At 50.3% G+C, this 22334-nt stretch overlaps 10 protein-coding genes across 10 annotated transcripts; 4 read left to right on the top strand and 6 right to left on the bottom strand.

Annotated features, from left to right (window-relative positions):
• Positions 1–132: 132 nt before the first annotated feature.
• AP4M (Adaptor protein complex 4 subunit MU) lies at positions 133–3442 on the top strand (the record flags this gene model as incomplete). The annotated part of the gene is made up of 16 exons (XM_005821550.1): positions 133–216; positions 261–356; positions 403–472; positions 520–569; positions 711–767; positions 813–886; positions 1019–1084; positions 1239–1350; positions 1399–1499; positions 1887–2048; positions 2347–2402; positions 2501–2560; positions 2827–2879; positions 3059–3139; positions 3248–3295; positions 3392–3442. The coding sequence occupies 16 exons, from the start codon at positions 133–135 to the stop codon at positions 3440–3442; spliced, it is 1221 nt and encodes a 406-aa protein (XP_005821607.1).
• A 641-nt stretch (positions 3443–4083) lies between these two features.
• GUITHDRAFT_147050 (hypothetical protein) lies at positions 4084–5919 on the bottom strand (the record flags this gene model as incomplete). Its single annotated transcript, XM_005821549.1, has 8 exons — positions 4084–4110; positions 4403–4483; positions 4634–4699; positions 4755–4798; positions 4848–4917; positions 5063–5135; positions 5358–5476; positions 5533–5919. The coding sequence occupies 8 exons, from the start codon at positions 5917–5919 to the stop codon at positions 4084–4086; spliced, it is 867 nt and encodes a 288-aa protein (XP_005821606.1).
• A 1597-nt stretch (positions 5920–7516) lies between these two features.
• Positions 7517–8161, bottom strand: GUITHDRAFT_48447 (hypothetical protein; the record flags this gene model as incomplete). Its single annotated transcript, XM_005821548.1, has 4 exons — positions 7517–7604; positions 7734–7802; positions 7846–7895; positions 7952–8161. Coding segments are annotated over 4 exons (417 nt in total), but the record flags the coding sequence as incomplete, so codon positions are not given.
• Positions 8162–9215: 1054 nt separating this feature from the next.
• GUITHDRAFT_166147 (hypothetical protein) lies at positions 9216–12274 on the top strand. The gene is made up of 10 exons (XM_005821547.1): positions 9216–9244; positions 9619–9779; positions 9834–9935; positions 9985–10032; positions 10084–10191; positions 10238–10309; positions 10358–10447; positions 10496–11758; positions 11804–11885; positions 11932–12274. Exons 2-10 carry the CDS (start codon positions 9660–9662, stop codon positions 12222–12224), a joined length of 2178 nt encoding a protein of 725 aa, XP_005821604.1. The 5' UTR covers positions 9216–9244; positions 9619–9659; the 3' UTR covers positions 12225–12274.
• A 475-nt stretch (positions 12275–12749) lies between these two features.
• Positions 12750–13820, bottom strand: GUITHDRAFT_90419 (hypothetical protein; the record flags this gene model as incomplete). The annotated part of the gene is made up of 1 exon (XM_005821546.1): positions 12750–13820. The coding sequence occupies exon 1, from the start codon at positions 13371–13373 to the stop codon at positions 12750–12752; it is 624 nt and encodes a 207-aa protein (XP_005821603.1). The 5' UTR covers positions 13374–13820.
• A 586-nt stretch (positions 13821–14406) lies between these two features.
• GUITHDRAFT_119168 (hypothetical protein) lies at positions 14407–15248 on the bottom strand (the record flags this gene model as incomplete). Its single annotated transcript, XM_005821545.1, has 8 exons — positions 14407–14502; positions 14551–14591; positions 14636–14675; positions 14723–14767; positions 14819–14857; positions 14907–14993; positions 15036–15144; positions 15193–15248. The coding sequence occupies 8 exons, from the start codon at positions 15246–15248 to the stop codon at positions 14407–14409; spliced, it is 513 nt and encodes a 170-aa protein (XP_005821602.1).
• A 988-nt stretch (positions 15249–16236) lies between these two features.
• Positions 16237–16989, bottom strand: GUITHDRAFT_119167 (hypothetical protein; the record flags this gene model as incomplete). The annotated part of the gene is made up of 1 exon (XM_005821544.1): positions 16237–16989. The coding sequence occupies one exon, from the start codon at positions 16987–16989 to the stop codon at positions 16237–16239; it is 753 nt and encodes a 250-aa protein (XP_005821601.1).
• Positions 16990–17473: 484 nt separating this feature from the next.
• On the top strand, positions 17474–18169 carry GUITHDRAFT_147046 (hypothetical protein; the record flags this gene model as incomplete). The annotated part of the gene is made up of 1 exon (XM_005821543.1): positions 17474–18169. The coding sequence occupies one exon, from the start codon at positions 17474–17476 to the stop codon at positions 18167–18169; it is 696 nt and encodes a 231-aa protein (XP_005821600.1).
• A 783-nt stretch (positions 18170–18952) lies between these two features.
• GUITHDRAFT_80402 (hypothetical protein) lies at positions 18953–19885 on the top strand (the record flags this gene model as incomplete). The annotated part of the gene is made up of 2 exons (XM_005821542.1): positions 18953–19075; positions 19145–19885. The coding sequence occupies 2 exons, from the start codon at positions 18953–18955 to the stop codon at positions 19883–19885; spliced, it is 864 nt and encodes a 287-aa protein (XP_005821599.1).
• Positions 19871–21111, bottom strand: GUITHDRAFT_147045 (hypothetical protein; the record flags this gene model as incomplete). The annotated part of the gene is made up of 7 exons (XM_005821541.1): positions 19871–19981; positions 20003–20056; positions 20193–20260; positions 20289–20362; positions 20603–20620; positions 20928–21037; positions 21100–21111. The coding sequence occupies 7 exons, from the start codon at positions 21109–21111 to the stop codon at positions 19871–19873; spliced, it is 447 nt and encodes a 148-aa protein (XP_005821598.1).
• Positions 21112–22334: the final 1223 nt, after the last annotated feature.

The raw sequence follows: 22334 nt of genomic DNA, 5'->3' as shown, positions 1-22334 counted from the left end.
GGGCACTGTGAACCGATCGACTGCGGATCTCTCCTGCAGCATGTCCAGAAGGAAAGGTCTGAGGGGAAGCGAGCTGCCCCACCCATCTTCCTCATCGACGGCGTCACATACTGTCACTTGCAACTCAATCACATGTACTTTGTCTTCACTACCACCAAGAACATCCAGAGCTCCATTCTCATCGAGCTCCTCCAGCGCCTGTCCCGCGTCTTCAAGGTTGTCTGCTGCTCCTCGCTCCTCCTCTGTTGACTGCATTGCAGGACTACTGCGGCGTCCTAACAGAAGAGAGCGTGAGGAGGAACTTCCTCCTCCTCTACGAGCTCTTGGATGAAGTGTTCGATCGCGGGTACCCGCAGGTGCAGCATGGCGGGCGCGTGAGGGGAGGTTCTCATGGCTGGGCAGGGCATGTCGACGGAGCTGCTGAAAGCATACATCTACAACGAGCCCGTCGCTGTCCACGCCCCTTCCTCCGGTAGATGCTGCTTGAAGTCCCATCTTGCTCCTCTGAAGCCACTGCAGGAGGCGTAAGCAGCAAGCTGAACAAACTTTCCGACGCGCTGGCGGAGAAGGTGAGGGGGAGGGGGTGATGGTGATGGTGATGGTGATGGGAGAGAAGTGGAAAAAAGAGAGGAGGGAGGAGGAGGTCGAGGAGAAGGATGCCTGGAACAGCAGGTTGGATGCAGAAGTGCAAACTAAAATTTTTGTTTCAGGTGAATCTTGGTGAGAGAAAGACGATGACGTCGGCGGCTGCGAACAAGCCGATCACTGTGAAGTCTTTTGCACTTGTTGCATTCAGCGTGACGAGCATGCAGGTTGGGACCTCTGATAGAAAGGACAACACCATCTTCGTCGACGTGATAGAGAAGTTGACTGTCGTCTCTGATAGGTAAGGGATCGTGATTCCCTTATTGTTCTTTGTCTCTGGTTTTTTGTCACTGTCTTTTGTCGTTCTTGTTTTTCTTCTGCTTGATTTCTTCGTTTCTTTCTCTGCTTCTGACCTCCCACCTTCGAATTCCAGGAACGCACGGATAACCCACCATTACATCAACGGAGCCATTGTGCTGAAAAGCTTCCTAACTGGAAGGTATACTCACCCCTCTTGTGCTGCCCCTGCCCTGCCTTGCTCTGCCTACCCCCTCTCTTTCTCATGTTTGCTTCTTCATTCCTCCACGTCACCTGCTGCTTTCCTGACCTCTGCCGTGTCTCCCCAACGATCCTTCTGACTCGAACTCCGCCAGCCCGGAAATGAAGCTGTCGCTCAACGAAGACATTTCTATCACTTCCCTGGGAATCGTCGGAGGAGGAGGAGCAGGAGGAGCAGGAGGAGGGATTCCCAGCCTCACCCTTGACGTTGGATAGCAGGAGGAGGAGGCGTTCTTCTGACTTTGGATCCCACAGGATGTGAATTTCCACGAGTGCGTGAGGTGGACAGAAGGCAGCAAACGTGCAGAGTTTAACTTCTTCGCTCCTGACGGAGAGTTCACCCTTCTCACATACAGGTATGCTGCTGCTGCTGCTGCTGCTGCTGCTGCTGCTGCTGCTGCTGCTGCTGCTGCTGCTGCTGCTGCTGCTGCTGCTGCTGCTGCTGCTCCTCCTCCTCCTCCTCCTCCTCCTCCTCCGTTTTCTCACCATTTTCTTCCTCCGTCTCCGTCTCCGTCTCCTCCTCCTCCTCGTTCTGCCCGTGCTCGTCCTCGTCCTCGCGTCCTGTCTGCTCGCTCGCGTTCTGTCTGGTTGCTCTCGCTCTCGTTCTCGTTCTCATCCTCACCTTTATCACCCGCCGATGCCTTCTCTCCTGTTCTTCACCCTCCTCTTTCACCCTCCACTTCTTCATCCTCCTCCCCTCCCTCCTCCTCTAGCCATGTTCCCTCGCCTCACTGACCCGGCAGGATCAAGAGCGCGTTTCTCCCTCCTGTCACCCTCCAGCCCTTCCTGGAGCCGCAAGGGCCCAACGGCCTGGACTACGTCATCCGAGTCCGTTCAGAGTTCCCACCAGACAGAACTGCCACCAACGTCACCCTCCACTTTGCCCTCCCCTCCTGGGCCACCAGGTCCCTCACCTTGCCCCCACCCCTCTGCTCCTCCGTCATTCTTTCTTCTCCTCTTTTCTTTTTCTTGTTGCTACAACTACCTCCTCCTCCTACCTCCTCCTACATCCTCCTACCTCCTCCTACATCCTTTTACCTGCTTCCACCTCCTCCTTTTCCTACCTCCTCCTTGTCCTACGTCGTACTCCTACTCCCCCCCCTCCTCCTCCTACCTCCTCCTCCTACCTCCTTGCTTGCTTCATCTCTTCCTTCATTCGAATGCTCCTTCTGGTCTTCTCCTGTTCATTGACTTTTCTTCCAGCGTGTCGGTGGAGACAGCAGGAGCTCCTTTACCAGACGGCAAATCGCTCCCTTCAGGTCCGTTCTTGTCTTCTTCGCCTCCATCCTATCACTCCTCCTCCTCCTCGATCCCTGTGTTCCTGTCTTTGTCCTCATTCTTCGCTTATTCCGATCAGGTCGCGCTGAGCTGGACAGGAAGAATCACGTGGTCACGTGGGTGATCCCTAAGATGCCAGGTGAGAGATTCGACCAGTCACTTGCTTGACCTTCTGTCTCCTACTTGTGCTGCAGCTGCTTCTGCTGCAGCTGCTTCTGCTGCTTCATCTACTGCTGCAGCTGCTTCTTCTGCTGCTTCTCTCTCTTTCTTTCCTTCATCCTCTTCAACCCTTTCCCCTCTCCTCTTGCCTCCTGCCCTCCTTTATCTGAAATCAGTTCATTTGTTGCTTGCCTCAACATTGTTTCATATTCTGTGTTTGCTTTCCCTTCTCCTGACGTCTAGCAGGAGGAGCAGAAGCGATTGTTCGGGCAAAGATTGTCTTGCCTTCGCACACCAAGGTCGCTGTTCCCTCCTCCTCCACCACCTCCTCCTCTCCTCTATGTCCTCTTCTCTTTCATCTCCTTGTGTTTGACCTGGATTTGTTTCTTCCGCGTCTCTCATTACGACTTATGCTTCTCCATGGCGTTGCCATCTCTGCTCCCTTTCTTCTCTTCTCATCGTTTCTTCATCGTTTCAGGCTTCTTCTTGCGATCTCAGTGAGTTTGGAGCTGTAAAAGTTCATTTCGAGCTTCCTATGTACGTCCTTTCTGGGCTGCAGGTAGTTCTCTACCCTTTTCCTCGTTACTTCCTCCCCTTCTCTGTCTCCCGGCCTCCTTTCCTCTCTCTCTCGTAAATTCTCATCTCGCTTCTCATAAGTTTCTGTCAGATCAAGCAGCTTGAGTTCCTGCAGGGTGGCAGCAAGTCGCCGAACAAGGTTTCTTCAAGACTTTTCTCGTCCTCTTCTTTTACTTTCTCTCCTCTTCTCATTCCTTTCACCTCTACTTGTCATCGTCTCTCACGATCCTGTCAGTGGATTCGCTATGTCTCCCAGGCGCTCTCCTACGTTGGTCGATGGACTTGACACTGTTGACCCCCCAACCCGCCCCTCCCTCGCCCCTCCCTCGCCCCATCCTCCTCCTCCTCCTCCTCCATCACCTTTCCCGTTCTTCCTCTTCCTCTTCCTCTTTCCGCCCTTCCAAGTCCCTCTGGTTCGGATCTTACAGCAAATATTTGATTTAGCAAAGAAACAATAACAACGAAGTATGCCGACTGTGTCCTCCAGGTCCTTCTACCCGTTCTCCTCCTCCTCCTTTTGCTTGCCTTACGAGCAGCAGGCGCATCTTAAAATCACTCGCTGACTTCTTCCCATCGTCTCGATGCAGCAAACGGAGTTCTTGGATTTCTTCCCCCATGTCAGACCCCCTGACCTCCAATCGCCTTCCCTGCTGCCTACCGCTGCCCCCTCATCCTCCTTCCTTTGCCTCGTGTCGAAGCCGAATCTGCCGAGCACTGCGTCAACACGCGCAAGGGAGGAGGACGATCAAGTGGATAATGAGCATGCGGAAAGGCAGAAATAGCAGAGATGATGTCAATCACGACGATGAGGAGGAGGAAGAGAATGTAGGAGGGGCGAATATGTTTCACCTGCCGCCGAAACCACCGGCGCTGACCATCGACGAAGAAGTTTTCGAGGGATTGACAAAGTCAATGTTAACCGCCGTGCTACAAGACCATGTCAAAGCGACATGGCTGCGAGAGGCAGAGCAGAACAAAACATGGGGGGAGCACGAGGGACAAGAAGAGAAGATAAGCAGGAGGGGAGAACCTGCATCGCTGATTGAATTTCACTTTCAGTGGCCTTATCTCTCCCACCTTTTGAAAGGAGATTACGCTTCAACCAAGAACAAAAAGAAGTGGAGGAGGAGGAGGAAGATCAGGAGCGAGGAGCGAGGAGAGGAGCGAGGAGAGAGGAGAGAGGAGAGAGGAGAGAGGAGAGGGGGGAGAGGAGCGAGGGGAGAGGAGAGAGGAGAGGATTGCTTACTTCTACATTCATCCTGAGGTCAAGTGACTCTAGGACCAGCTTAAGGTCGTCGAGCATTGAGTACATGATAGTATTGAGCTCCTGCTTGCAAGTTTCAAAAGGAAGCAAACGAAGCAGCAGAGAAAGACAAGGAGAGAGAGCGAGAGAGCGAGCGAGAGGAAACGAGGAGGTTTAAGATAGAAGTCAGAAACAAAAGGGAGAGCATGAGGGATAAGTGGAAGGGTTGAAGACCTTGCTTGAGAGCTTGAGGAATTCTACATCACACGGGTGAATGCAGGAGCAGATGTGCTTGCCGAGCTGAGAGACGGGGAGTGATCAGCTTCTAAGGTTTGCAGCACCAGAGCAAAATCACCTCAATTATCTCTTCCCAGTCCAAGTACTTGTATTTCACATATTCTATCATCATCGTCATTGTCACTGACAACTCCACGTCATCTCTTCCCACCTAAAAATTCCTTCCTCATCTCCTGAGAGCACTCGAGGAATACTGTAGCAACATGCGCCGCCACAGCAACCTGACGCACACACATTAAGCGCTGTAAGGATACTTCTTGTGCTTCTCCTTCTGTCTCGTCAACAACTTTCTGCTTGCGCAACATCCTCCGTCTCCAGTCTTGATAACCCTCCCAGCAGCAGCCTCCACTCCCCCATCTCCATTACCTTCTTGATCGAGACGTGGCCGTCACTTCGACACATTCCGTACGTTGGCAGCAGATTTCTGTTTATGTAGCCCCTGCAAGACATTGCAAGTCAAGCCAAGCCAAGTCCACGCTTCAAATCCTCCTCCTCTTATTTTTCCCACTTCTGCTCCCTCATTTGTTCTCTTTCTGCTCTTGCTCTTGCTCCTGCTCCTTCTTTACTTGGTTCTCGCACTGCTTCCCCCATGGACCAACACAAACACAAGCAACTTGTTGGCATGAGCTTCTAACAGACACGTCGTGACCCGATTGCTCACCGGTATTCGCCATCGCGTGCACTTTGAGGGCCGCAACGGAAGACGCGGTCGATCATCGAGTTGAAGCGCGAGTGTTGGATGAGCTCCCATAGCTGGACCAAGAGACCTCGCACAAAGATCTGACACCGCGCGTGCTTCAGCTTCACTCATGCACGAACAGAGTGAGAGTTATCACCTGAAACTGAGTTCGTCTCAGCCACGAGTCCGCAGGAGGCTCTCGTCCTTGCAGGGTGCAGCACAAGCTCGGGCAGCCCAGCTCGTCGAGCTGATGGTGCATAAGCTCGTGCAGAATCACGTAGCGCTTGTCTGGCGCGTTCGGGTTGACGATGGCGAGGGGAACGCCTTTCTGCACACGAGAGGTGCCATGCAAGGTGGCGGGCATGGAAGGATCCAGCATGACGCGGACTCGCGAAGCTAGCTGACCGAGAATCTGCATCTCACTTGCGCTGAGGTAGTCCGAGAGAGGCTGCCAATTCGCTTCATCTCCGTCCTTCTCTTCGCTGTCCTTCACTTGCTCCCTCTGCTTCTTCAGCGTCCACGGAATGCACGAACAGAGCACCATGCAGCTCCACTAGTTGAGAGAGGAGGCAGGATGAAATTTCAACCAGAATCGATTCTAAATCGGAGGCATGATATATTGATCAAACCTACAAGCAATATTCCGATCCCAAACGACTGATTTCACCTAAAACAAGCTGATTTTCAGCTCACTCTGACTGTTTCGCACAGAGAAGATTTAGGCGCATCAAAAAGTTTCAAACATTACGTTCAATCTATCCCTATTGCTCTCTGGTTTGCTTCAGCTTTCTCCATTGCTTCTTTCTCCATTGCTTAATCTCATTCTTCGCCAGTTCACATCACGCTTTTACAAACCCCTTAACATTCGTTACCTCATCTGTTGCTAACCTTGACCAACCCATGCCTTGTCCCCTCCTTCAGTCTTCCTTCTCTCATTTCCGCTCCTCTCATAACTCATTTCGCATCTCCATTCGCCACACTGGCCATGTAGGGTAGTCATGTTTGGAGGGGTACTGGAGAAATCCCAGGGGTGGGGAATACTGAAGGAGGCATAATGAACTAGCGAGGAGGTGACGGTTACCAACTGAAGTAGGTGTCTGGTAGGGGGGTTATGGTTGTAAATCATTCGATTAGAACACTAAGAAATTATCTTGTACAGCTGATGACCATAGGCTTTCTTGAACCCATAAGGGGCTGGTGATTTGCACAGTAGAAATGAGGGGTAGGTACCACATTGTATCTTGTAATGGAGGGGTGGGTACATGACTGGGGGGTTACGTCAGCTCTTCACGGGGTTCTAGGAACTCATATCTTCCTAAGCAATGTTGTATAAAAGTATAATGATTTCTACCATCATTCCTAGGACCAGCTGGAGGGGGTTTCCTACGAGGTTTCTATATACAGAGACCTATGCCCTACCCTAGGATGATACCACCCGGTACTTTTGTAGTCAAAAGAGGGGGTTCGCTGTAAGAACCGCCCCCATACCGCCCCCCGATCCTTGCTTGACAGCTGCTTGCAACGCCCTGCTGAGAGGAGGGGAGGAGACGATAAGCTTGTCGCCATGGAAGACGCACAAGTACCTTAAGCTCTCTTGATCACTCTTGCGAGCTCGACACATGTAACCTCGACCGTGTTTGCTTGGCTCACTTGAAAGAAAATTTTGAGCTGCGAAGGCAACAGCTCAGCATTCTTTCTATCATCCCCTCATCAATCTCACATTGTCGAAGTGGATGTTGGGCTTTTCGTCTGTTTCTGCACTGTCAGAGTCCCGCATGCGCAGGGATCGGATATCATTACTTAGAACCTTTGAAGACAAGGGCTTGTCATGGACCAAAACAAGAGAGCTAACGAGTTCTAGTCAACCAACCTCCTTCAAAGTAGAGCAGATGGTCTCATAATCGTCGTAGAATTCAAGGTCATCTACCACATCCCTGATTGACGTTCACTGCCGAGTAAAATTTTTCGAAATCAGAACCTGAGCTGTTCCTCAGCAGAGGGGCTGAAGAAGACTGCTTCATGACCGCTGACCACTGGAGCATTGAACCATCCAGGCACTGACACCTGCGAGGGCTCGTCGGAGGCTGGAGATGGTAAGACATGGCAACCTGCTCGGGAGGAATGCTGTCCGAGCTAGGCAGGTAGGGCTTGACGTCGAGAATCGGTGTCCCATCAATGAGGTCCAGACCAGAGAAATGCCTGGACATGCCGTAAGACTCAATAAATGTGCTTCAAATATACAACAAATCCGAACATTGAACAAAACAGCATACAACAAACAAGTATTTTGGCAAACAAGTGTATTGAAAAATGAGCATCAAACGAATATGAAGAGGAAACCAAGGACAAAAAACTCACAATACCCCCTTCTCGATTTTCTGCAGCCTCACGAGAGAGAGACCGATAGGATTGGGTCGATGTGGAGTCCTGACCTGAAGGATCAGACAGACCCAGGCGCATGCGATTCAACCTTGTGGAAAAGAGGCCCACCTTTTCTCCTCCCAGCCTCGGGGGCCGAACCTGATTCGCAGCGAGCGAGTGAGTTGCCTCGAGCACAAAGTTTTGCTTGAAGCTACCTTGCTCTTCACTTGAGTCTTGGTTCCCAAATTGGTGTTCTCATGAAATATGTAGATCAGCCACACATGGGAATAATCCGACAGGTTACAGGTGCTCATCAGGGGATTACACTCCGATGTCAGCTTAAGGGTCGCCCGGCCGCCATGCACGACTGTACCTTGTCGAGGAGTACCGAACCTTCTCCGATAGCAGGATCGAAGCCAACCTATCGGCCTCATGCGATAGAGGTTGAGATCGTCTCCGTCTCCTTCTCTCCCAATAGTCTCTTCTTGTTCAGTAGTTCCAGCCTCTATCACCTTCTTGTTTCTATCGCCTTTCACTGTCTGCTCTCGCAATGCCCTCTCGGCTCGGATTCTCCCACAACGGTCTGCCTCGCGCTTCAATTTCATTTCCTCGAGCTCTTTGCGAAGCTTCCCGACCTCTGCCGTAAGCTCGTCTGACTCTTGCGAATTTCTCGAGTCCTCTGCTTGTGCTATGTCGTGAGATTTGGTATGCCTGCCATGGTTCACCATCAGCTTGATGATCAGTGATACAAGTAGCTCATCAGGAAGACGGTAGACATTCAGAAGAAACCACACAATCCTAATCCCACTAACTGATTCTCGTGTAATCCAAGGTTCTCATACACTGCCTTTCACCTTGGTAGTTCCTATCTCTAGCACTTTCAGTCAACACCTCCGTCTCATCTTTTGTTTTGTCATTTGCTGACACTCCACGTACCTTCCAATCGCATACGCTGCCATCATGAAGCATGCAAGCGCTCCACCACATCGTAGCCCGATCATGAACATTCTTGTTCCCAGTAACCACGAGGGGTTCTAGTGGTTGCTGTTGTCTTACGTGTTCTGTTGTTGCCTCGTGTGTTCTTGTCTTGTCTTGTCTTGTCTTGTCTTGTCTTGTCTTGTTTCTTCTAGTTCATCACATGCTTCGAAATGATCATGGCTTCATTTTCGCCTTCACGTTCACGCTCCAACAGAATTGTAACCACAAATGATGGATGACCGTACTCATTTCCTGTACCGGTCCCACCCCCTAGTACCTCCTCCCTTCCCTCACACTATATACCCCCACCCCGAATTCTCCCAGTGATTCAGCCCCCTCGTAATGACTACCCACCTAAACAAACTACTACCTCTATTTTACCTTCGTTTTATTGGGTTATACCCCATACTTTTTAACCCCTTATGACTCTGGACCCTGAAAATCCACCCGAAAATACCTCACTACCCACCCTGAAAGATCTCAGTGCCTCTTCGCACAATGGCGAAGTAGAGTGCAGGGCCGACGGCAAGGTAACCAAGAGGAAGAGGGAAGAGAAGGAGAGAGAGGCTGAGGAGAGAGATACGATCGATGGAGATGGCGAGGTCAAACGAAGTTGGCAAGAGGTCGAGGGAAGAGAAGAGGAGTATGTAGGTGCAAAGAGTCGTGTGCAAGACAACAGTTGGGTAGCTTGACAACTTTGTGCAAGGAGGGCGGGTGAGGAAAGAGAGAGGAGACGGATATGGTCCCCAAAATAGAGGTGCGAACCGAAGAAGCGGATATCTACTCGATGGTCGGAAACACAGGAGATGGGAGGAAGGAAGGAGGCTGTGGGAAAGTGATTGCAAGGACGGTCGTTGAGAAGATCACAGGCTTGACAAGGCACTGACGTCGATCGTTTGTTCAGGGGAAGTGGCAGTTGGCCAGGGAGATCTCGATTCGTCTGCCATGGCAGAGCGCTTGCACAGCATGAGCAGCAAGAACGCTGTCTTCGCCTCGCTGGGGTTCGCAGCAGCAGCAGCAGCTCTTTCAATCATAGGATCCATTGCGTTCCTTTCCCCACCTCAGGTCAGTCGCCATGGCCCTGCCCTGCCCTTGCTGATCTGCTCCCTTGAATCTCAGAGAATCTCAACCTTGAGTGTGCATGACCCCCTCGGCGTCTCGATCGCGCCACTTGGAGTGCAACGTGGGCGGGCAGCAGCAGCGCATTTCCCAGCTTCAGTGGTGTGTGGACGACAAGTGCGTGGATGGTCGAGCACTCACGTTGAAGTAGGTGAGACAGATGGATTTGAGTGCAGATCCTTGCGAAGATTTTTATCAGGTGCTAGTTTGTAACGGTGTGAACTTGGTTTGACGTGTTTCCACGAAATAGTATGCTTGTGGTGGTTTTGAGGAACATGTTCAAATACCTGAGGACCTCGGGGGGTTTGCACGCTCCTGGGATGGAGGCTCTGCCAAGATCTACGACGAGATGCGGAAGGTGGTGGCGACTAGTTTACTTAGCTTGAGCTCATGGAATTCTTCAGGTTCTCGAGAAAGACCAAGGGAAAGCAGGTGACTGGTACAGGTCTTGCATGATGGTGGACTATGTCAACGAGGTTTATGATTCGAATCTTCGTGGCCTGTTTTGATCGAGTTCAATGCAGCAAGGAGCCAAACCGTTGCAGCCCTACCTCGAACAGATTGCGAATATCGAGACCTATCAAGACCTGTGGGAAGTCATGTCTCAGTTTCAGGTCGATTCTACACATGTTGTGCCGTTTGGTCTGACTTGACTGCGATAGTTTTGGGATGTCCCGGCGTTTTTTGATTGGTGGGTGGGAGCTGACAACCTGGAGCCACAGCTGATGAACTTCTACCTCGGCACCGGAGGCCTTATTCTTCCAGACTACACCTTCTACACTGAAAATAACGACGAGATGAAGTCTCATCGTGCTGCCTACCGGGAATTCATTGTCACCCAGCTGACTCTGGCTGGTTTGTCGAAGGAACAAGCAAACACAGATGCTGACATTTGCTTCGAAATCGAAACGGAGTTGGCGATCTATCAGCGTTTGGAGCCATACGTGTCTTTGAAGAAATCCTTCAAGCATATCTCTCAACAGGAACTCGTCGAATCTTATCCCAACGTAAACTTCACGATGCTGTTTGACCGTATGGGGATTTCGCAAGTGGGAACCGAGAGGAACAATATTGTTGTGAAAGCCCCGGAATTCTTCCAAAGGCTGAATGACTTCTTCGGCAAGCGGAGTGCAAAGAGTCTCATCCCGTATCTGCGCTGGCATTTGGTTTACAACCTCTCGCCTCTGCTCTCGCATGAGTTCCTCGAAGCCACTTTGAAAGTCGACGCCAACCTGATGGGCATCTCAAAGCAGCCTGAGCGATGGCACAAATGTGTAGCAGCGGCCAAGAGCGCCTTGCCGATGATCGTTGACCAACTCTTCATCGAGAACTATTTCTCGGAAGAGGACAGGAAGATTGCTCTCACGATGCTGGATTACATTCGCGATGCCTTCAAGCAGGACCTCGAACAGGTTTCTTGGATGTCTGAGCAGGCTCGTGAAGCTGCGTTGGAGAAGCTGGCCAACATCTTCTTTGAGTGCGGGCACCCTCTCAAGTGGGATGAGTGCGACTGGGAAGTGAGCCCCACCTCCTACTTCAACAATTCCTTGGTCTCCTGCGAGCACAGGAAGATGAAGAAGCTTGCGCGCCTGTTCTCTGCCCCACAGAGAAGGAGGTGGAGCATGAGCGTGATGTCAGTCAACAGCTACTACGACAACGCTGTCAACGGTCTTTTTATCACAGCCGGGATGCTGCAGAAGCCTTTCTTTGACGCTGAGTACGACATGTCAAGAAACTTCGGGGGGGTAGGAGCGATCATGGGCCACGAGCTGACGCATGGGTTCGACAACACTGGACGCAAGTACGATCAGGAGAGCAGATTAAGAGACTGGTGGGACAGGAAGACTGTAGATGAGTTCGAAGCTCGTGGGCAGTGCATCGCAAAGCTTTACTCCAAGTTTGAGATGCTGGGAATGCATGTCAAGGTGAGACGGAGGGCTGTCACACCGATGACGCTGACGAGCTGACAGGGAAACCTTACTCTTGGAGAGAACATCGCAGATTTCGGGGGCCTCAAGGCAGCTTATCACGCATGGCTGAACTGGTTCAAAGGTACAAGTATTGAGGCTTGTCGGCAAAACGCTGACGTTTGATACAGACGACTTCTGCCGAGGGATCGACAAGGAGGACATGCCGCTCACGTTTCAGCTGTGCGAGGAGCAGGCGAAGCCAGCCATCTGGCAGAAGCATCTCTTCTGGGTGTCGTATGGGCAGAACTGGTGCGACAAGGAGCGGGACCCGTCGATGAAAATGGCCTTGCAGACCGACGAGCACTCGCCGGACAAGTTTCGAGTCAACGGACCGCTAACGCAGAACGAAGACTTCGCCAGGGACTGGAAGTGCCCGATCAACTCCAGGATGAACCCCAAGGACAAGTGTGTGTTGTGGTAGGTGCAGCTAGTCTGAGTGAATGCATCAGTACATATCTATCTACGCCTCCATCCCACGTCAAGGGGATCCTGTAAGAGGGTTGTCGAACTTCGGCATGATGGTAGCCGCTGTTCTCTCCCACGCCTCGTGATACTTCTCAAAGCTCAGCTCGCCAGCCCAGTCCAGCAGGGACTCGGTTGCTGTTTCAAGACTCTCGTCGTCAAGCACCTCGTCCCCTGACAGCGATCCCCGTCCCCGTCCATGACCTTCTCCATCTTCTCGTGGGTGACTGAGTTGTCGGTGCTGCCAGCCATGTCTCTCCTCCTTGTCGTCGTCCTCGCGGAGGTGGGACGAGTACAGTTTCCTCATCTCCTGGCTCCGCACCCGCTGCTGCGTCACATGAATTCGCTCGAGGGTGTCTCTCGAGGCAAACTTCTTTTTCACAGGCACGGCAGCATGCACATGTTGTGCGGCGATTGACCTCTCGAGGCCCTGCAACCGACATGTCAACAAAGCAGGAGGAGGCCTGACCGGTAGGATTAGGGTTTAGGGTGAAAAGCTTACCGTCAAGAGCGAGTCCATGATCTTCTCGTACTTGCCGCTCTGAACATCTCGGGAGGCAGAGAAGCGGAGGGCGTTCTCGTTGATGATGAACCTGTCGTCGATCAACACCCGCCATCCATTTCCTCGTCCACCCAGCCACACAGCATGTGAATCCAACATGCTGTGCTCTTTCAACCGGGTTTGCAGGCTGAGATCGTCTTGGATCAGCACCGAGTCAGATAACGGTGTACAGTTCTCGACGTCGCTTAGAATGATGTCAAAATATTTTCGTTCCCCCATGATGTCACAAGCATCTTCAGCTGCCTTGCTGCCAGCGAGAATTCGGTTGGCCCCGGCGATGTATTGTACATTCGCGTTGATGAAGATCTTGTACAGAATGAGCGGCGGAAAGTTGCTTCCTCCGAAGCGGAAACGAAGACGAGCATTGAGGGTTGGATCACGGAGGACAGAAGCCTCGAGAGGGCTGATCTTGCGGAGAACCTGATGGGTCAAGCTGTCCTCTGCTCGGCAGACAGCATGACGAAGGTACGCGAAGATCCTACGATTTCTGAAGCTTCTCCAACACCTCCAGATCTTTTTTGCTGCAATCTCAATGCTAGATCTCATGCCTCCAACGCTCACACACGCTGTTACCTCAACTCTACACCCCCGTCTATGAAACAAGGCAAGGAGACGTTGGCCTCAAGCCTTGATGTTCCAGCCCTCCCCTCGACGCATCTCACCGGATGTTGCAGCGAGCACAAGGGAAGGCAATACGCATGCGAGGAGCTGGCAAGATGGTAGGACTGATTATAACTCGATTCACACTGTCAGCCCTGATGTTGAGGATAAGAGGAAAAGGATGAGTGGTTGAGAGTGCAGAGAGGAGAAACAAAGGGAAAAGAACAGAATGAGGGAACGGAGGGGAGGGAGGAGAAGGTAGAGAGGCGAGGGAGGAGAAGGTAGAGAGGAGAGGGAGGAGAAGGTAGAGAGGGGAAGGAGGAGAATAAGGGAACGGAGGGAACGGAGGGAACGGAGGGGATCGTGGAGGGAGGGAGTGGGCGACAGGTTGGGAGGAGGCGTGCGTACCAACGGACGACATAAACCCCTCATCCCCCCTCATCCCTTGCCTCTGAGTGACTCGGGTCCCGGCGGGGCGACCCGGCCCGGCGGTCCAGGCCGGGCTCCAACTCGGTGAGCCCGCCGCGGAGTCTGCACGATCTGCCAGGCAGCCGCGTCTCTGAGAGTCAGTCACTACTATGTCAACTTCCGAATTTCTCGGCCCGGAAGGTCTGGTCTACCTGATCGGGCGCTGCCACGGAGGCGCGGATCCGGGAGTACGGTCACTTTGAAGGAGGCCGGTGTTCAATGATTAGTACGAATCTTTATCTCTCAAGCCACGAGGTTTCGGAAAGTCTATTTTCAAGGAGTTTGTCATCTTCAGCTGGCAAAGTCGCTGTCCCTGTGATGTGAGAAGTGAGATGGCTTCATCAGACTAAAAACCTACATCAAGGGCTTCTTGCGTGTATGGATTCTCTCCTAATCTGTACGAGAAAGTCGATGCTGCTTGCTTATATAGCCCCAAAGCTTGCTGGAAGAGATTTTCCCTGTTCACAAAATTAAAAGAATCAGAAACAAGTCACTGATGGTTTTCAATCTCTCACTTGACCAAGATTTTCGCCATGTAGAATTTTGTTACAGCTGGTTGGAGGTGCATCTCGCTTTCCTTGAAATACCCATTCTCAATCTCAAGGGCCTGAGTCCGATTCAACTGCATGGTTCAAAACCACGTAAACCAGGATACCTTTTGAAAGTACTTGAGCGCTCGTTCGTTTTCGTTTTGAGCTACAGTACACCATCACTATTGGTCAACCAGGTGACTTGTATACCAAAATACGCTTGACCCATGCTCTTGACTACCATGGCTACCTGGCCCTTTTCATCACACAGACAATCCTCATGAGTGAAAAGTTTACCATTGGATGCCTCTCCCCGAGAACATTGAGACGAATATCCAGAGACTGAACCGTGTGACATCATAAGTACCCTGACAACCTGATCACAAACCATACCTGCTCATATCGACGAATGGCCCTCTCGTAATTATCATTCTTGATGACTCCATTTAGTCCCACAACCTCTTGCCATCCACATAGGCACCTGAAAGTGAGCGAGGCCAATGTTGTAAATCGTGACCGCGACGTCTTCTGATTGCATACCCTTCATGGCTAATTCAACCTTCAATGCCTGACGAGAATAAGTTCTTTCTATCGTCTGCAGCAAGCGCACCTTTCTCAGGTAATAGAGTGCCCTGTACCCATCTCCACGTGAAATGTGAACGCATCCAAGATTCTTCATCGTTGCAATCAGAGCTGGATGGCTTTCTTCCAAGACTTCACTTCAGCATAAACTCTGTCAATAAAAAAAAGCTTTGATTGGCGACTACCTTTGTGTTTGATATGCTCTGTCCAAGCTCTTGAGTGCTTCAGGAATCTCACCCATCTTGATCCTAATTCCAGCGATATTGGAATGGCATGTAGCTAAAAGATACTGCCTGTGCTCAGTACATTCATAGAACAAGGAACATGTACTTTTGGCGATCCAACTTGTCTGCGGATGTGTAGAGACTGCTTGAAACAATCCAGCGCGAGTTGATATTCTGCGGATAGACATGAATCTCCTAGGACGCTGAAGCTTGGTGCATACCACACAAAGCATCATACGTCATTCCTGCAATATACTTTGGTTACAAGCAGTTCGAATGATATAGAATTCACCAATGTCATTGATCAAGGATGCAATAGTTTCATCCAAATCTCCATGAATTGACTTACGCACTGTCAAAAGACAACCTTTACACAACCTTGCATTTTCCGTACTGTTGAGAAAACGCACTTTTCAGAGCAATATTCAAATGCACAAGAGCTTGACTGCAATCTCCTGCACTTAGGTATGCTAAACCAAGCCTTTGCTCAATCTGATTGTTGCATCCATGTCATGTTCGTCAATCTGCATACATCACAACTCACATCCGCCATCTCTTCTTGTGATGGAGCAGACTGGGAAAGATCTTCTAGCTTCTTTTTTAGCAGTTTGATATCATCTTCATTCTCCAGTCTCGAGCCTATTGATTGTTTGAGAAAGCAATCATGAGTTCGGATCAAAATACAGACTTTTCACTATCGGTGGATTTCTCGAAGCCTCTTCACTCCCCACATCCTGTTTCTGTACTTGCATCCATTCAATTGCCTGCGAATATTCTTGGATAATGTTGTCCTCCTCCCTGTCATCATTGTCCAGTGCGGTCTCCTACATCAAGGCTCTTATTTCGACTATTCAGAGAAAATTCTAAAGAAAGTCCAACCACGGTCACTGAGTCTTTGGCGGATGACTCATTCTTGAGAGTTTGATATACTTGCTCCTCTTCATCTTCGTTTCGCCAAATTTGGTCAAATTCATCTGCAAACTGAAGTCCATCGTAAGAAAATGATCAAAACAGGTTTGGCGTAAACTGGTTCACACAAGAAGCAAGTGCAACAACCTCGTCTGGACGAGTAATCAGATTCTCTTGCATTTTTTCTAAATATTCCTCGCGTATAAATTCAAGATCCATGGGAGATTCAGGGTCCTGTTCGGGAAATCCCATTCTTGACTCCGTCTCAATAAGTGATTGCTCTATATCGACTTCTTGTTGTTTCCTCTTCATCATCCTTTCTTCCTGCTCTTTGTTAGACTGTATCTCTTCCTCCGAGACATTCAGATTCCGAAAGCCGTTTTTTTGTCGTTGAAAGATATCTCCTGATATATTTACCAGCTCTCCTTCTGGTATGGGATACTGCAATCGTTCAAGCTCTTCGAACTCTGGGAGATCTTTCAAGGGATCGTCGTCGTCAAAAGACTCTTTTTGCATCCGAGCCGGCAATAACGCACAAGGTCGTCGAGTTTTCCTGCGCTGATTCCAGCAGCGGAGGTGGATCATAGCCGCGTAAGAAGGGCATGCTCGACTCCTGCCGAGGATGGGACAAGAGGCAGAATATTCGAACACTCTTCTTTGGGATCTCAAGGGTGGAACGAAGGCAGGCAAGGTTACTTTGATGCTTCTCGACGCTGACCCTTGCGACAAGGCAAAGTACTGATGCTGCAGATTTCTCTGTACTGACTCCATCTTTCCAACTGATTCCACGCCGTTCGCCATCGCCATCGCCATCGCCATCGCCATCGCCATCGCCATCGCCATCGCCATCGCTAGTAGAAAATGTGCTTGCGACTGTGCGCCAGCGGGTGGAAGTAGCAGTGCCCAAGCAGGCCCGCCGAGGCATTCAGACCGTTACTGCACGCTTCCGGAACCGTTATAGTTTACACCCAGACTGGATGACAGTCAGCGTGCATCTGCTATTGCACCTCGTTTTGTACCCCGGTCATGAAATAGGTAACGAAGGGGGTAGGGTACTAAAACAGCCGTAGTGCAGACCTGATAGTGTATGTTTTCGCCTCAACTTGAACCTCGATGACAGTCGAAAAGACTTCTTATCGTGTACTTCAGGACTGCACGAGTCGAACAGATCATTTCACCTGGACAAACAGGCTCATATGACCCCTCCTTGCCTGGGTCATCGCCCTTTCCACCTCTTTTCCTGTTTAAAGGCTCTAAGGCTCCGCCACCATCACATCACACAACTACCTCTATCTCCCGTCGATCCCACCCTTGAAACTCTCTCAGTCAAATCATGCGCTACAATCAGTTATCGGCCGAAGAGAAACATTCCATGATTAAAGTCCATGAATGGCTCAAAGCTGAAAAACAATATTCTGATGCAAAGAGCAATCCAGAACAAGAGAAAACAACTTCACAAAGTCATGAAGAGCAAGACGATGAAGAAAATCTCGCAAGTCATCGACCGAACATCAAAGACACAGTTTCTGAACAAACAAAACCGAAGCGACATATCAAAAAGTCCGATTCAAGACGTAGGAACCCCATGCTTCACCTCGATGAGACAGAGCAACAGTCTATCGCAGCCCCAAGCTTCGAGTCTCTTACAATGAGTCCTCAAGAGCACGTGGACTCCGAGTCATCATTGTCTTCACTGCTGAATTTTCCGTTCAGCTGGGGTAGCAACTCCTTCAGAAATAGCGAAGACAAGCATAACATGTATTCTGCGGATCATCGCGCGTCTAGCATGGACTTGCAAGGCATACTGGACTCAGCGTTTGTGGAGCTGCTGGGTTCGAAGACAGACAAGCTGCAGAAAGAAGACAAATCTGCGACCGCCGAAGAGTTCCACGATAATAAGAATGAGAAGCCAGCGATGACGCATGATTGGGAAGACAAGGCAATTATTGCTTCATGGCGAGCTCGTTGTTTATCATCGCATGATACCAAGGAAGACTTAACGACAGGCCACAATGTCTACGTCTTTTAATCATTGGATCATGGCACTGCGGCAGTTCCAAACGGTTCACGGTTCGAGGCTTCCAGTCCGGCATCACTGAGTACTGCCGCGACTGATCTTTTCACGCGGCACGCCGCCGTTAGTAAGTCGTAACTTAGTCTATAATACAAGCATCACTCACGTTCAATATCGTTCAATGTTTAGGCGATCCGAAGGGACTTTAGGAACTTGGAACCGTCAGCGACCGTACCGGTTTACTCCGGCTCAGAGTGACTACTAGGCTAGCCGGCGTGCCAGCCAGTGCCCGGCGCGGCACAGCCCGCGGCCTGGCACGGCGACTCTGACTCCCCGAGCGTACTGGGCCGGGCGGCGTACCGTCAGGACGATACCGTCCTACCGGGCCGGGGGCCCCGCCGGCGGCCGGCCGGGCGGCCCCAGGCCCGGGCGGCGCCGGGCCCGGCCGCGGCGGGGAACAACGTTGAGTAACTTGAATAAAAACCCAAGTATAGGGGACGTGGTTTGGAATGCGATCAGCTCTTGTCATAGCTACACTCATGGATCCCTGAGAAACATGCTCACGCTCCTCGACCCTTACCGCCTCCTCTCCTCTATCTCTGTCAACCAATTGTTTCTCCTTCCTTCGAAAAGTTTCGAAGCTTTGTTTCCGTGGGCTCGGAATGCTTTTTGCACCGGCACGCTCCTGATTTCCTACATGCTTTGGAGAAGGATTCTCAAGCTTGAAAAGAGAATCGCTCATCAGAAACGTTATCATAAACCAGGTATCCAATGGTTGACGATGAATGTCATGTTCTGATGCCTGAAGCAGATCTTATCATTTTAATGAGGCATGGAGAGTCAGAAGCGAACGTAAATCCTGAGAAATATGCATCAGTTGGTGATCCAAACATACAACTTACCAAAGAAGGAGTCCAACAGGTCTATGTTATTCATTATTTGACGCCTTTTGCATGTGGCTGACCTCATTGTTGCTAATCAGTCATGCAGGCAGTCCAAGCAACCGGCATTCTTCGAAAAATCATCGGCAAACGACCAGTTTTTAGTTTCAGCTCACCGTATGTGAGGACGAGGCAGACTGCTTCGATAGTTCTGTCTGAGCTTTCAAAATCAAATGTCAAAGTTCTCTACAACCATGAAGACCCTCGGATCCGCGAGAGGGAATTTAGTGGAAGCTTTCAACGGAATGCACCAGATCGCAGCGACGAAGACTCCTATTCGAGATTCTTTTGGAGGCCTCCAGGTGGAGAATCATGTGCAGATGTCTACGATAGAATTTCCTTGTTCATTGACTCTCTGTGGAGAGTTTTTCAATGTCAACATGACGTCGAGAATGGAGTTGTTCTGATTGTCAGTCACGGGTTAGCTGTCAGGCTCTTCGCCATGCGATGGTTGCACTGGTCTCCCGAAACATTCATGCTTAGCAAAAATTTGCCAAACTGTGGGTTTATCGTTTTGGAGAAGCAGAGACCGATGGGTCATGGAAGCGATTATTACAAACTGAGCGACGATTCAGTGAGACTTCTTGGTATTTCTTCTGTAGAATCAGAGTCACATCCGAGCACATGGCCTTTGCCTTTGCATAATGACAGCGTAGAGAGTAGAACTTTTTGTTTTAAAAACACATCCGGTCTGAGTTGTATTGTCCGCATATCTCCTTTGACGTCACACTTTTTTTGCACAGCGAACAGTAGATTTGGTTCTGCAAAATGCAATCTAGGCAGATCTTAGAAGTTTGTATTTCTCTTGGAAGAGCTCCCAGGTGATGTTGAAAAACATTGACTTTTGAAGAGATGTCAGAAATATGTGTTTCCCAAACAAGCTTGCCTGTATTGCATTACAGAAAACCTTCGTTCCCAGCCCCCGAGTGAAAAATCCTTGGAAGCCTCCTTGCGCCAGCACCTTTGCATGAAGTTAGCGAGTGATGTTTGATCCCTGTACAAACTTGTTGGATTGCGCTGAGGTAACTTATCTGCTCCATGCTTGTCTGCCAGCGATGAAAATGAAAAATGAAAAAATAACCCGAACGATTCAGTACCTGTTTGTATGTTTTGATTACCCTTGCAGGATTTGAAAACGTATCTGCTACAATCGACGCCAGCAATCCTGCATGATTCATTATCTTCTCTTAAACCAGGTTTTTCTCGTTCACCGATGACTGCATTCCTGAAAACATTGAAAGGTGCATCGTCTGATTTCGTCCAAATACTGAACGGCACGGACAGGAACGAGATATTGTCAAATTGACCATGATGATTTACAGTTTTTCGTCACCCGGTAAGGAAATTGCGAGTCGCAAACCAGGGATAATGACCACAGAAGTGAGCAGCAAAGGTAGCGAGGACTCCTTCAAACAAGCAGCAGAAGCCACGTTGAGAAACTCTTCTCAATAGAGAAACAAACCCGGACCGTCCTTCTACCTGACCTCTCTGTCAATCGCATACTCACATTTTAAGCTTCAGGAACCTGCAAAGTCGTCTTGACAACCTCGAGAGGCACAAGCAAAATCCGAAACAACCCGGCCACTAGGGAGCAGACGAGGGAAACGGTTGCAGTTGACCAGTCCTTTGTTGCTGGAGAGACGACAAGTGAGATGTAGGCACAAAGGCATGCTTAGAATGCCTTCGAGCGATCTCAAGGCTGTTTGTACGCCGTTGTTTGCTGCTGTGTCACCAAATCGAGCAAGGGGACCTGTGAAGGCATTAGAACACAAGGGACAAACAAGTATCATGTTAGCACGCCTTGAATCAGAGCAGGAAGAAGCCCAGCATACAGTCTTGGGATCCCTCCTTCCCTGTAGAGATGCAGCAGCGCCTGTTTCATGCTCCCGCCATATCGATACTGGTAGTTCATTGTGGTTCGAAGCCATAGAAGAGCGAAGACCTGCAGAGAAGAATAGAACATCAGAGGTTATTGATCGCAAATCTTGAGTTGCACTGAGGAACCTGTACGACCATGGCGGCGGCACCAGGAATCCCGCCTTCCAGAGCACTGATCCACCATGATTGAATTTGACTGCTCAATTGAGTGGAGAGTGTGATAATTGAAAGAAGTAGGGTGATTACAACAATACACTGCAAGGTAGATGGAAGAAAAGCAGGTTGAAAAGAACATCTTGAAAACTCTCTTTCATAATCTTCTTCTTTCCGCTTTGTTTGCAAACGAATCATTTCAGCTCCTTCTTCCATCATAATCCTTTCGCTATGGAGGCTAAAAAGCCTTCTCCATGCATGGGATAAGTATGAGCTCAAGTTCTTTTCATAGCTCTGAAATTAAATTCTTGAAAAGTCCTTGTTTATGCCGTCTGCATGACGTCGTGGCATTTTCGAGCGAAGCACAAACAACCCCTTATATAAACTTAGTCCAGAGGGTTTTGAGGGTTTAGGGTTTTACTACTAGGGTTTTAGGGCAATTGGAAGACGACTCTGACAGGGGAAAGGTCAACGAGGTTGGAAGACGACAGGGGAAAGGTCAACGACAGACCGAAGGGGAAGCCTCACAGACGGCAGGCAGGGAAGGGACAAGGACTTAGCGCAACAAATGGACAGGTAGACGGTCACACTGAAACCGTCAAGCCGGGCCCGGGGGAGGCGCGGCACGGGCGGCCCGGAACTGAGGACTATGGAAAAACTTCACAGAAACAACGAAACAGCGATCGAATCCTGGATGCCAAGGGTTTAGGGTTTAGGGTTTAGGGTTTAGGGTTTAGGGTTTATAGGCCGGCCTTAGTAAAAGCAGGCCGGCCTTAGTAAAAGCAGAGGCCGGCCTTAGTAAAAGCAGGCCGGCCTTAGTAAAAGCAGGCCGGCCTTAGTAAAAGCAGGCCGGCCAGGCTTAGTAAAAGCAGAGGCCGGCCTTAGTAAAAGCAGGCCAGCCTTAGTAAAAGCAGAGGCCGGCCTTAGTAAAAGCAGAGGCCGGCCTTAGTAAAAGCAGGCCGGCCTTAGTAAAAGCAGGCCGGCCTTAGTAAAAGCAGAGGCCGGCCTTAGTAAAAGCAGGCCGGCCTTAGTAAAAGCAGGCCGGCCTTAGTAAAAGCATGCTGCTCTGCGGCGCGTAGGGAGAGCGCAAGGGGACCGGAGGAAGCTGCGAGCAAGGGTTAGGTAGAGTTGAAACAGCTTCTAGGGTTTAGGGTTTAGGGTTTAGGGTTTAGGGCGCCGTTATTTTCGGCAGCATGGCTCCCTGCCAG

The sequence above is a fragment of the Guillardia theta genome, assembly GCF_000315625.1.
Source record: "Guillardia theta CCMP2712 unplaced genomic scaffold GUITHscaffold_141, whole genome shotgun sequence".
NCBI lineage: Eukaryota > Cryptophyceae > Pyrenomonadales > Geminigeraceae > Guillardia > Guillardia theta.
This window is presented reverse-complemented; position numbering and strand designations above follow the sequence as displayed.

Bases quoted from the DNA above. Each gene is read 5' to 3' on its own strand.
- GUITHDRAFT_166147 (XM_005821547.1), top strand. From the start codon at position 9,660: ATGGCAGAGCGCTTGCACAGCATGAGCAGCAAGAACGCTGTCTTCGCC. The intron at 9,780-9,833 runs GTCAGTCGCCAT...CTTGAATCTCAG, and splicing joins CGTTCCTTTCCCCACCTCAG to AGAATCTCAACCTTGAGTGT. The intron at 10,033-10,083 runs GTGCTAGTTTGT...TCCACGAAATAG, and splicing joins CTTGCGAAGATTTTTATCAG to TATGCTTGTGGTGGTTTTGA.